Source organism: Monodon monoceros, unplaced genomic scaffold (assembly GCF_005190385.1).
Source record: "Monodon monoceros isolate NGI ecotype Baffin Bay Population unplaced genomic scaffold, NGI_Narwhal_1 Super_Scaffold_12, whole genome shotgun sequence".
Lineage (NCBI taxonomy): Eukaryota > Metazoa > Chordata > Mammalia > Artiodactyla > Monodontidae > Monodon > Monodon monoceros.
The window spans coordinates 132,197,719-132,211,152 of NW_021703768.1; the positions used below are offsets into that span (position 1 = coordinate 132,197,719).

At 40.1% G+C, this 13,434-nt stretch overlaps 1 protein-coding gene across 2 annotated transcripts in view; it reads left to right on the forward strand.

Moving 5' to 3' along the window:
- The window catches only part of SGCD (sarcoglycan delta), an 852,328-nt gene that overhangs the window by 690,997 nt on the left and 147,897 nt on the right, over positions 1 to 13,434 (forward strand). For both annotated transcript variants that reach the window (XM_029218575.1, XM_029218577.1), the window contains one exon: positions 13,121 to 13,208. In XM_029218575.1, coding sequence (XP_029074408.1) covers positions 13,121 to 13,208 — 88 coding nt within the window. The remainder of the gene's footprint in view (positions 1 to 13,120; positions 13,209 to 13,434) is intronic.

Consider the following 13,434-nt stretch of genomic DNA (forward strand, 5'->3'; position numbering starts at 1 on the left):
CTTTGATGACTTCCCACTTCTGGAGAAAGTCCAGTATCGTTTAAATGGCATCTAAGAGCAAAGAAGGAAGACGGATCTATCAGATATTTAGATGTACCATAGACCATAGAAATAGAAGAGTACAGTATTGATGCCAGAACAGACAGATGGTAGAACAGACTAGAAGGCTCTGACACAGTCTCGTGTATATTTGGAGAGTAATATAGGATAGTGGTGGCACCACGTATTGGCAGGGAAAATAACAATCTCTTGGTAGGGAGCGTTAAGGAAAATGACTTCCATTTGTATTCCCACCTAAACTGTATACAAAAGTAGATTCCAACGGCAATGAAGACTTAGTATGAGAAGTGAAACTCAAATGTGAGTAGAAAAGAATATGAAAAAAGAACTAAGGCAGGAAAGGATTTCTTTATGAAACCCCAAGGAACCATCCTTAAGGAGAAACAAATGAGTTTTCTTACATCAAAGTCAAACATTCCCATTTATCAGAGGACAGCATGGGCTGAGTTAGCAAAGCTGATGGCAGACTTGGGGGACATGTTTTCCCTCTCCCCGTTGATCTTTAAGCTCCATCTACATTTTCCTTTCTCTCTGTCCCTTAAATATACCAAGCTCCCTCCTGCCTCAGGGCCGGTATACATGTCTGTCACTGTCTGAAAAGTTCTTTCTCCTCTGGTTTAGTTAATTCCCATTCACACCTATGATCTCAGCCAAAATGCCTCTCCCTTAGGAAGACCTTTGTTGACTGCTCAGATTAGGACAGGTTTTCCTTGCACGTGTGCCCATTTCAACTTCTACTTCCTGTTCATTGTACTCGTTGTAATCGCAATTATATAATCTTTTACGGAACTCTTAACTTCATGTCCATCCTCCCTACTAGGGGTGGTAAGCTCCAGGAGAGCAGAGGCTACCTGCTCAGTACATAGCACAGTGCTTTATGCCTAGAAGATATCTTTAAAATGTTAATGGAATGAACAAATGACAATTGAAAGAGGGCATATTCCATACCACGTGCCAGATGGGTGCTACAAGCCCGGGGAACGGGCTTAATTTAACCCTTAGGTCAGCAAGAATTGGGGATAATGATGTGTGCCCCTGCTTCTCCCTGTCGTGTGAAGTCTCAACATCTCAACTCTCATTTGTATCACCTACGGTTCCTTGCACTCAGCAGGTGGTGAACAAGTATTTGTTGACTACAGGTCTATACTGCCTCCTCCCAGCACCCTCAGTTTTCTGTGTTTACACTATCACATCAGCCATGCTTAATGGCTTGCCTTTTGAAAGCTCTCTTTGAGAGTTGATGTCAGCCTTCATTTCTTTACTTCTTTTGTTGACAACTCTCTCAGTTGACTCTTAATTTGATCTGAGTATTCAGTTATTCAGCAAATATTGATTGAAAGCCTAGTGAGTGTGCCAGACACTAGGAAAGCTGGCAGTCCCCTTCCAGATTTTTTTTTTAATATTTATTTATTTATTTATTTATTTGGCTGTGTCAGGTCTTAGTTGTGGCGCGTGGGCTTAGTTGCTCTGCGGCATGTAGGATCTTCCCGGACCAGGGCTCGAATCCGTGTCCCCAGCATTGGCGGACGGATTCTTAACCACTGTGCCACCAGGGAAGCCCTTTGTCATGTTTTTAAAAGGATCAATTCAGAGACAACTAAAGCATCCTATTTACAATAATAATGGTAATGGAGACATTGGATGCCTGCTGAGGATAAGCTTACAAACTACCTTTTGGGATGATTTTAATGACAAATACAAGTTTGTGTCGGTTTGATTTTTCTAGTCGTATCAAGAGTTACTATTAGAAGTAGACTCACAGACATAGAGAACAGACTTGTGGTTGCCAAGGGGGCAGGGGGGAGGGAAGGATTGGAAGTTTAGGGTTAGCAGGTGCAAACTGATATATATAGAATAGATAAACAATAAGGTCCTACTGTATATCACAGGGAACTATACTCAATATCTTGTGATAAACCATAATGGAAAAGAATGTATGTGTATGTATAACTGAATCACTTTGCTGTACGGCAGAAATTAACAAAACATTGTAAATCAACTGTACTTCAACTAAAAAAAAAAAAAAAAAAAGAATATTATTTAGTGAACATGGATCACTACAGCCAGTACATTGTGATTCCTACCACAAAGAAGCTGGCGACTTCTGACTACCCTGTTTTCTGGAAGCTGACCAGGGGAGAATGATAGCGTATAAAGAGCCGTGCATAGAGAACTGGCTGTGAGAGGCCCGTGCACTCTTGTTTATTTTAGTATTCCTAAAGATAGAATCCCATGGAAATAAATTTGTTTAGGGGAGAATTTTCTAGTAACATGATCCACCCCAGAGTGAAATCACATGTCCATGATGTGTTAAGCTTCCTGCCTTCGCAGAGATGAGTGCCTTTCTGAGGTCTCTTCCTAAAGTTCTAGATCTTGGAATTTGGCAGCCTAATATAGCTTTCCAAAAAAAACACTAAAAAATTTTTTTGAAAGGTTTAAATATACAGACAAGTTGTAAAGATCATGCAGAGCATTCTTGTATATCTCATAGCCAGTCTCCTCTATTACTAGCATAGAACATTGGTATGGTACTTTTGTCACAGTTAATGAACCAATACTGACACATTATTACTAACTAAAATATATCCTTTTAGTTTTTATGTAATGTCCTTTTAATATCCAAGGATCTCATCCAGGATACCACATTATGTTTATTTGTCATGTTTCTTTAGGTTCTACTTGGCTGTGACAGTTTCTCAGACTCTCCTTGGTTTTGAAGCCCTTACCATTTTGAGGAGTACTGGTCAGGTGTTTTACAAAATGACCCTCAATTAAGATTTGTCTGATGTTTTTCTCATAATTAGATGGGGGTAATGGGTTTTTAAGAGGAAGACCACAGAGGTAAAGTATCTGTCTCTTCACATTTTTCAAGGGTGTATACTATCAACATGATTTATCACTGTTAATGTTGACCTTCATCACCTGGCTGAAGGGGCGTTTGTCAGATTTCTCCACTATGATGTTCCTATTCCCTATTTCATGCTGTATTCTTCAAAAGGAAGTCACTATGTGCAATCCATCTTTAAGTAGTAGAGAATTAACTATGAAAATTGGTTGGAATTCTTCTACATAGGAGATTTATTTTTTTCTGCTCCATTTATCTATTTAATCATTTATGTATATCAGAATGGACTCATGGATATTTATTTTATGTCTTGGGTTATAATTCAGTGCTACAGTATTTATTTTGTTGTTCACATTGTTCCAGCTTGGCCATTGGGAGCTCTTTAAGTTTGTCTCCTGTGTCCCTTTGACATGCTCCCCAGTAATTGTGGGGTGTTTTTCTGTTTGTTTTTTTATTTGTTTTTGAGCACTTCATTCCTTTCTGGCACCGCAAGATGTTCCAGGCACATCTTTCATATTTCTTGCCCCTGTCCTAGAATCAGTTGTTTTCCAAGAAGCCCTCCTGCTATAGGTTTTGTCTGTTTCCTTGTTATAGTTTATGTAGCATTTTGGTAGCCACTGTGCTAGGCCCTTGACATATACTGTCTTTTTAAATTCTCATATCAACACCGTTAGGTAGCCTTTAACTTCATTTTGTAAATATAGAAAGTGAGTCTCAAAGAGTATAAATGATTTACCCAACACCACACAGTTACTAAAAGTAGAGTTATGATTCAAGCCCAAATCTGACTCCAAAGCTCACACTCTAAACTGTTACTCCACAGGCCAGGCTCCCCTGTGTTCTCAGTCAGCATTAGGTGGATACTATGCTATTGTGAATTGCTGTGCCTTTTTGTTAGGAGGATAAGGCAGAAGCCAGCAAAATTCTCCTGTGGCAAGATGGCTCAGGATTCCAGCCCTGCTGATCCCTTCCTTCTCTGAGCTTCATTCCCACTGAGAGTTGAAAGCCTTCCCTGAATGTGGAAGTTGTTTATGTGCTGTCTTGGGGTTTTCTCTCGTTATCTACATTCCCAGATCAGACTCTTAGCTCCTCAGAGGGCAAAGAAAATATATGAAGATAAGTAACTTCAGAACAGGCTGTGTTGATGCGGCTGGCATCAAAAGCAAATATGAAAATCTGTGCCCTCCATACCGGGAGAGCATAGATCTTGATGGAAGGAATGTTGCATTGTTGTCATGGTTATTTTCCATTGACTCAGTCTCCTGCTGGTCAAGGAGTAACTCCAACACAAAGGTCGTACCTTTCCTATTCTCCAGGGCCAAGGACAATATATAACATGTTCTAGACACTCAGTATATACAAAATGCGTAAGAGAAGCTCTTGGGTCCTGGACTAGACACTATTTGCTCTTGAATTACACACAAGTTTAACCTGCTTTTTCCACTTAGGAAGGCAGAAGTAAGAGGTGGCTCTAGAGATAGACAGATTGATGGCAGTGAAAAATGATAAGTCTGCTTCATTCAGAAACCCCATTCAAAAAGACAGTAAATGGAAAAGAAAACTGAAAAGGAATAAACTTACATGGTCATAGAGAAAGAGTAAAAACGATGGAAAGGGCTGATGGAAAGTGGGTCAATGAGAGGGGGCTGGCCTGGCAGAGCTGGAGTCTACAAATGTGCAGTGAAGGAAGCAAAATAAATAAATAAATAGAGTGAGAGAGGATCCATGATACAGAGCCCTGGAAAGGCTCTGGAAATAGATGTCCCTGATGAATTGAGAGCCACTGTCCAGAATGAATGGAACAGGGTTACTCATCCACAAAGCACTTGAGGCACAGTGCCTAGGGCCAACAACAGTCATGATGCACTCTGGAGTGAGGCTGACATAAAGGACTGGTTGGAAGATCTGCATAAATACCAGTTAAACTCAGCATCTATACCCAGATCCCATCCCCAATTGACCCAGCTAGGAAGTACCTCTTCCCAGCCTAGCAGAAGACAGGAGGATTGTTATCTACAAAGTTAAACCGTCCAGAAGTATTGAAAAGCCTTCTCTAAATAGAAAGGAGGCAAAAATCTGTAGGAGAGAGAAAATTGCAACTGGAAAATAAATCACTTAAATGAGTCAGTACATAGATTTAAAAAAAATTTTGTGTGTGAAAGTGATAATTAACTGTTTTGATGATTAACTGTTTTGATTAACTGATTTGCTGTTCATTAACAATGAACAGCAAAAGGATAAACATGAAGTTGTTAAAGAGGAAATAAAAATCATAAAATGCTGGGGAGGGTAGTAAGAAAATGTAGATATTTTAAAAAATGTGTTTGAGCCTATATTACTATCAGTCTAAAGCAAGTAAATATAATAATGGGTTAACATACTTGAAAAGCAAAACTACAAATCGAAAACATACAACAGATTCACAAAAACTAGAAAGAAGAGAACTCAAGTATAATACAGAAGAAAACCATCAAACCACAAAAGGAAAAACAAAAAGAAAGGAACAAAGAAGAAATACAAAATCAACTGGAAAACTGGGTTCAAAATGGCAATAAACACATACCTATCAATAATTATCTTAAATGTCAATGGACTAGATGCTCCTATCAAAAGACATAAAGTGGCAGATTGGATAATAATATTCTGTCTACAAGAGACCCACTTTAGGGCAAAGGACACACGTAGATTGAAAGTGAAGGGATGGAAAAAGATATTTCATGCAAATGGAGATGACAAGAAAGCAGGGGTAACAATACTCATATCAGACAAAATAGACTTTAAAACAAAGACCGTAAAGATAAAGAAGGACACTATATAATGATAAAAGGATCAATATGAGAATAGGGTATTACAGTCATTGACATATAGCACCCACTATAGGAGGACCTAAATACATAAAACAAATACTAACAAGCATGAAGGGAGAAATTGATGGGAACACAAAAATAGTAGGAGACTTTAACAGCCTACTCACATCTATGGAGAGATGTTCTAGACAGAAAATCAGTAAGGCAACAGAGATCCTAAATGACACAATGAAACAGTTAGACTTAATTAATATTTTCAGGACATTATATCAAAAAAAGGACCCCACAATACATATTCTTTTCAAATGCATATGGAACGTTCTCTACTATAGATCACATACTAGGACAAAAAACAAGCCTCAAAAAATTTAAGAGGAGAGAAATTATTTCAAGCATCTTTTCTGACCACAGTGGCATGAAACTAGAAATCAACCATAGAAAAAGAAATGAGAAAAAAAAAAGATTATTTAGAGACTAAACAACATGCTACTGAAAAACCAGTGGGTCAATGATGAAATTCAAAGAGGAAATTAAAAAATACCTTGAGGCAAATGACAATAAAAACACAACCAAACAAAAATCTGTGGGTTGCAGCAAAAGCAGTACTACGAGGGAAGTTCATAGTGATACAGGCCTTCCTCAAAAAGCAAGAAGAATCTCAAGCAACCTAACCAACCACCTAAAAGAATTTAAAAAAAGAAGAGCAAACAAAGCCTAAAGTCAGTAGAAGGAAGGAAATGATAAAGATCAAAGAGAAAATAAATAAAATAGAGATTTAAAAAAATAGAAAAAAATCAATAAAACCAAGAGCTGATTTTTTGAAAGGGTAAACAAAATCAACAAACCTCTGGCCAGCCTCACCAAGAAGAAAACAGAGAGAACCCAAATAAACAAAATAGGAAATGAAAGAGGAGAAGTAACAACTAATAACACAGAAATACAACAACAAAAACCTGTAAGAGAATACTATGATCAATTTTATGCCAATAAATTTGACAACCTAGAAGAAATGGGCAAGTTTCTAGAAACATACAGTCCACCGAAACTAAACAAAGAAGAAATAGACTGATCACTAGAAGTGAAATAGAATTTGTCATTAAAAACAAAAAAACTCCCTGAAAACAAAAGTCCAGAACCAGATGGCTTCACTGGGGAAGAACTTACACCGTTCCTTCTCAAACTCTTCCAAAAGATTGAAGAAGAGGAAGTACTCCCAAAGTCATTCTATGAAGCCATCACCCTGATACCAAAACGAGGCAAAGACACTACAAAAAAGAAAATCACAGGCAAATATCTTTGATGAATGTATTGGGTTGGCCGAAACGTTCATTCAGATTATTCCGTAGAATGTTATGGAAAAACCTGAACGAACGTTTTGGCCAACCCAATAGATGCAAAAATTCTCAACAAAGTATTAGCAACAAAATCCAACATCACATAAAAAAGATCATACAGCACAGTCAAGTTGGATTCATCCCAGGGTCACAAGGATAGTTCAACCTATGCAAATCAATCAGTGTGACACATGACATCAACAAATGAACAGACAAAAATCACCTGATCTTCTCAATAGGTACAGGAAAAGCATTTGACAAAATTCAGTATTCATTCATGATAAAAACTCTTACCAAAGTGGGTATAGAGGGAACGTATCTCAACATAATAAAAGCTATTTATGACAAACCCACAGCCAACATAATACTCAGTGGCGAAAAGCGGAAAGCCTTCGTGCTAAAATCTGGAACATGATAAGGATGCCCACTCTCAGTGCTTCTATTCAACACAGTATTACTAGTCCTAGACCCAGCAGTCAGGCAAGAAAAAGAAACAAAACGTATTCATTTTATTTATAGTGAGGTGGATGGATCTAGAGTCTGTCATACAGAGTGAAGTGTCAGAAAGAGAAAAACAGATGCCATATGCTAACACATATATATAGAATCTAAAAAAAATAAAATGGTTCTGAAGAACCTAAGGGCAGGACAGGAATAAAGATGCAGACTTAAGAGAATGGACTTGAGGACACGGGGAGGGGGAAGAGTAAGCTGGGACGAAGTGAGAAAGTGGCATGCACATATATACACTACCAAATGTAAAATGGCTAGCTAGTGGGAAGCAGCCGCACAGCACAGGGAGATCAGCTCGGCGCTTTGTGACCAGCTGGCAGGGTGGGATAGGGAGGGCGGGCAGGAGACGCAAGAGGGGGTAGATATGGGGATATATGTATATGTATAGCTGATTCACTTTGTTATAAAGCAGAAACTAACACACCATTGTAAAGCGATTATACTCCAATAAAGATGTTAAAAAAATAAAAATAAAACGTAAAATTATCAGTATATGCAGATGATGTGATACTGTATAGAGAGAAAACCCGAAAGACTCCCCACAGAAACTACTAGAACTGAAAAACGAATTTAGCATGGTAGCAGCATACAAGATTAACATACAGAAGTCTGTTGCATTTCTTTGCACTAACAATGAAATGTCAGAAAGAGTTTAGAGAGTTTAGGAGCTTAGACAATTCCTCTTTGATGAAACTAGCCCACAGTTACTGACTGCCCACAGAGACTGACATTTGGAGGTTTTCCATTGAATTAGCCAGTTCCCCAATTCCCTGTGGCAAGGTTGACTCTTCCAGAAACCCAGAGTTTCCAAAGAGCATTTTTATTTCGTCTAAGAGAGGGTAGTGTGTCAGTCGAACATAGAAGGGATGGTATAAAATGAAGTTTCAAAAAATAAGAAAATTACAAGTACTGTAGTAAAATTTTTTTTAAAAATCAGCAGAAATATTGGAACTTAAAGCTGAGGTTATTTCCCAGAATACAGAACCTAAAGAAAAAGGATTCAACATCAGGAGGAAAAAAACAAAAGTAGAAAATAAAGCATTTTTTTTAAATGAAGCATTTATTGACTCTACGAAAAGAAAAAAAAAAAGTGTACAAGAAAGAAAAAGGAAATGTAATCAAAGAACATGACTTCGCTCAGCTGTGGACAATATTATGCATAATCATAATAATGTAGATTCTGAATATTGATTTGACCAAAATTGCATGGAAGAGTCCATACCATTGGAGAAATTCAGTGGATAACGTCTAAAGTTGATAGATGAGCGATAGCACAAAGTATATTTTGGGCCATGGGGAGGGAAGTACCTGAAGGAGAATCCTGGCAAGTTGAAAGCTATTGCTTTCAAGGTGGTGAGAGGTATGAACCACTGCTCTTCAATATAAGCTTTGTAGTATTTGATGTTCATGTGGACTGCCTTCATATGAGAACAAATAATACATTTCAAAAAATCAGATACACTGATTTTAAAATGTCAGCATGATGGAGCCATTTAGTGTTCAAACAGCCACATGCATACAGTATAGTCCCTGGAAAGCATTGCGGGATAAATAATGTTCATTGCAGCGGTCTTGCGTCATCGAGAAAATGTGTGATTCTGTTCTGCATGTTCTGCTCTAGAGAAACAGATACGATGGGGGTTCTTCTCCATCCAAATGCTGCATGCTTTAGTTGTTTGGGGAGAGTCCTGATGTGGAGTATCCTGATCTCCCAAAGTGGGAGAAATGGTGTGTGTCCCCCTTCCTCATGTCCCAAGCAGCCTCACCCCGTGTCCGGGAGGATCTGGGCTGATTGGCCACAGACTGACCTGCTCCGGCCCAGAGCTCTGATAATCATCAAACACCCTCGGGATTGCCAGACTCCTTCATTTCCGCCAGGCGGGGCTGAGCCTCCCTCGGGCTCCCCATAAGCCCCTCGTCCTTGGATGGTGGCCTTGAAGTCATTCAGGGAGAGTCACTGGCCCCAGAGCAGGCTGTCCTGTGGCAGAAATTAACCTCCCCAGGCCCGGAGGCTGCAGTGGTGAGTGGGAGGGACACAGGAAAGAGAAGCAGCTGAGAGAGCAGAATTTAGCCTCTCCTTATAAAGTGTTTCCCCTACTGGTTCTGATACCACAGAGACCTCAGACGATGCTTCGCTTGGCTGCTGCTTCCTGCTTTAACCTCAGTAAAGCGAGCCAGAGAGCCAAATAAAATGGCCCTGACCCAGCTGAGTCAGAGCTTGCTATCTGGTGGTTTGTGCTTTTTTCCTGGTGATCTTTCTGTTTTCAGGTACTGTGTATGGGAGGATTATAGCAAGATGTCCCAGGCTAGAATGAGGCTCTTGGTTTAAACCCGCATGTAGCAAAGACTGTTTCCCAGCGTGTTAAGCATCATAGACCAACTAATGCTATATGTTAATCTTTTGATCTAGCAATAAAAGGGAATGGCTGGCTTTATTTTATCTCTTGCTACAAACCTTGATCAAAGCTGTAGAGATTTTTTTTTTTTCCCTCAATAGAATTTTGTGAATATTAAGGGCAGGCAGATACGTTTGAGGATACTGGGATTTGAAAGATAATAGTGAACCGGCCACTAAAGGGAGATCCTTTGAAATCTGGAAACAGAATATTGGATGTAGAGGATACCCCTGACTTAGTTCACAGATAGGTTATAAGGATTAGGTAATACAAAGAAAGGTCAACCTTTTCCTCCCTCCCTCCTTTCCCCCTCCCCCCTCCTCTTCCTCTCTTTCCCCCTCCCCCTCCTCCTGCCTCTGTCACTAACCTACCCTGTCTGCCCCCTCCCCTAACCCTACCAACTACAGAGGACTTAACTGTGTGCCTGGAACACAGTTCATTACATAGAGAACTTAATAATTTTAATAAGATGTGTCTTTTAATAATTTAATAATAATATGTGCAACATCACATATGTGAGGCTTACGATGCTTAAGTTACTTGCCCAAAGCCACCCAACTGGGAGGTGGTAGAGTGGAGCTTGGAAACTAGGTAGCTTGACTCCAGGGCTCCTACTGTGTGCGTGGCTCATAGAGAGGGCTCAGTTATGTCAGCCCTGAGCTGCTGCTGATATCGACGTTGCAGAAAATGAACCACAGAATGATTAAGTGATTTGCTCAAGGTCGCACACTGGTCAGTGGCCATGGAGTTTATCCAATTGTCTGATTCCGGGTCACCCCTCTCTCTGCAGTGCCGGGTTGCTCAATATATGAAGAGTTAGTGCTTTAACTTCTAGAAACCTATATCCTCCTAGGCAGGTTCCAGGTTCTGAATTCTCACATTGCTTGAATTGTTCATTAAGTTTGAAGTAGCACAGTTAAGCGCTGCCAGAAGCAATGGCAAAGAAACTATTTTAGGTTAATATCTGTTTCCTAATGGATGGGGAAAAAAAAAAAACTGTGTCAATATTAGATTCAATGTATTTCTTCTTCCCTGATGCAAGTAATAAGCAAAAAACAGAACTAAAAAACCTTTATTCATCAGGCAAAATTTTAATTTCAAGCTACCGGGGGGTGGGGGAGGGGCACAGTGAATCAGTGGTTGCCCAGATGTGGCAGAAGTTCCCTCTCTTCTCAACAATAGGACAAGAGCTCTCACCCAAGGTTAACTGGTTTCTCAGGGCTTGAGCGGGTCAGTTATCCATTTATCCATTTCATCAGTTAACCTCGGGTGAGAGGGACCGTGGCTCTAGACCATCAGTGTGTGGAAAACGCCTTGGTGGTGGCCGCCCCATCCGTCTTCTCCGCTTGTGAAAACTACCTCAGACCTTGGCCCGAGCTGCCTGTCAGCACAGCTCTGCCACTCCACCGTCTGCAGGCCCTGGCCTGGGCCCATGAATCCCCTGTTTTCGAAGGAAAAAGACATAAGACAGTCAGCCCACAACCGTCCTCGTTTTCTCATTCCATCTTCGGAAAAGCCTATCTACATTCTGTTCCAGGCTCAGCTCAGCATGATCATCCCCTTTGTGTCTCACTCCACAGCCTTAAGCCAGGAACAGTCTCACCCTTCAGGAAAGTTCCCGCACACTACTGCTCTCTTATCACCCTTACGTTCCTCTGCCTGGTATTGTAGGTGTGTGTGCTGCGTCATTGTCCCCACTGGAATGTAAGACCTTGAAGGTGAAGAGGGTCTTTCCTATCTTCATTTTCCTGACAACTCGTGGCACAGTGGTTTTTCTGTATTTGGGACTCAATTCATAGTGGTTTAACTGAATTTTCAGGCAGGTACATGCCATGTGGTAACGAGGGTTTGGAAAGACAAGGATGACTACCTACATTCTTCTTCCTAATAACCATCTGGTTACTGACATGTTTTGTCAGAGATTCGTCCTTTTGTTTATGGCTTTAGTTTACTCCAAGAAAGGAAGAATGTCTAAGCTGGGGGTTGGCAAAATATGGCCTATGGGCTACATCCAGCCCTCTGCCTGTTCTCATCTGGCCAGTGAACTGAGATAGTTTCTACATTTCTAAATGTTTGGTGGGGGAAAGACAGGGGGAGGAAGAGTAATATTTTATGACAAAATAAGATTATATTAAGTTTAAAATGATATGAAATCAAAATGTCATTATCCACGAAGAACGTTTTACTGGAATACAGCCCTACCTGTTTGTCTATGTATTGTCTATGGCTCATTTGCACTAAAGCAGAAGATTTGAATAGTTAACACACAGATGATATGTCCCACAAAACCTAAAATATTTATTATCAGGCCCTTTATAGAAAAAGTGTGCCAGCCTCTGTTCTGAGTCATTCTCAGAAATGTCTGCCACCATGTGGAAGGGGGAATCAGATGCCCTTTTTGATTAAAGGGAGATGGGTTTGAAGGCACAGGATGCCTGGAGGAAAAGAAATCTGGAGAAAGAAAAGGAAGAAAGGGGAGGCAGAGGCCACCTTGGAGATGCTGGATCCTCCTGGGTTTTGTATCCGTGCGTGGCAAACATTCTACAAAAAGATTTCCATCTTTCTGAGGAGCACCTGGATTGTCACAGCCAGTGGACCTGCTGGAGGGGGAAACCTGGAGTGTTTTCCACAAGCATTTTCCTCTCCACTAAGAACTCTTCATAGTTCTTTGGAGAAATTGTGAACTAGAAAGGGTGAGAGTAGGAGATTATCACTCACTCCTGATCATTCCGTGTACCAGAGCTAACTAACATCTACAGTAAGATCTAAAGGGCTCTGTGTCCTTGTTGTCTTTGATTCAACAAACGTGTGTGTGTGTGTGTGTGTGTGAAATCTCTTTGGAGTGTGTCTGTCTATCTGTGTATCTCTTTGGGGAAAATCCATTCTGATTGAATGCCAATTAATTATCATGTATGTGGGGATCATTAAACATTTAGACTTTTCAAAGAAAGATACATCAATTAGAACTTGGCTAAGATCAGCTCAGCCCCATGGAGAGTGGGGATTACAGTTTTGTTTAGAAATCTGCTGCTACCATATATAAAATATATAAACAGTAAGACCTACTGTATAGCACAGAGAACTATACTCAATATCTTGTAATAACCTATAATGAAAAAAAATCTGCTGCCATTTTCATATGTTTCTCTAATTTTCTTATTACAGGGTAATGCCCTGTACTTCAAATCTGCCAGAAATGTTACGGTGAACATCCTCAACGAACAGACTAAAGTCCTAACTCAGCTGATAACAGGTGAGAAAAGAAAGAACTTAGCAGTGTCTGGTCCACGGTAAGCGCTCAAAAAACATACAATGGAAGGTTGAATGAAACACCATGTGAGGTATCTAAAGAAGGGAAAGTCTGCTCGCACATTTTACAGTGTCGGAAAAGAGAACAAAGCATGTGTTCCCTGATGCTACTCAAGGGCAGAGTCTCATCCTATACACACGTTCAACTTAGGCAAATCTGATGATACTCG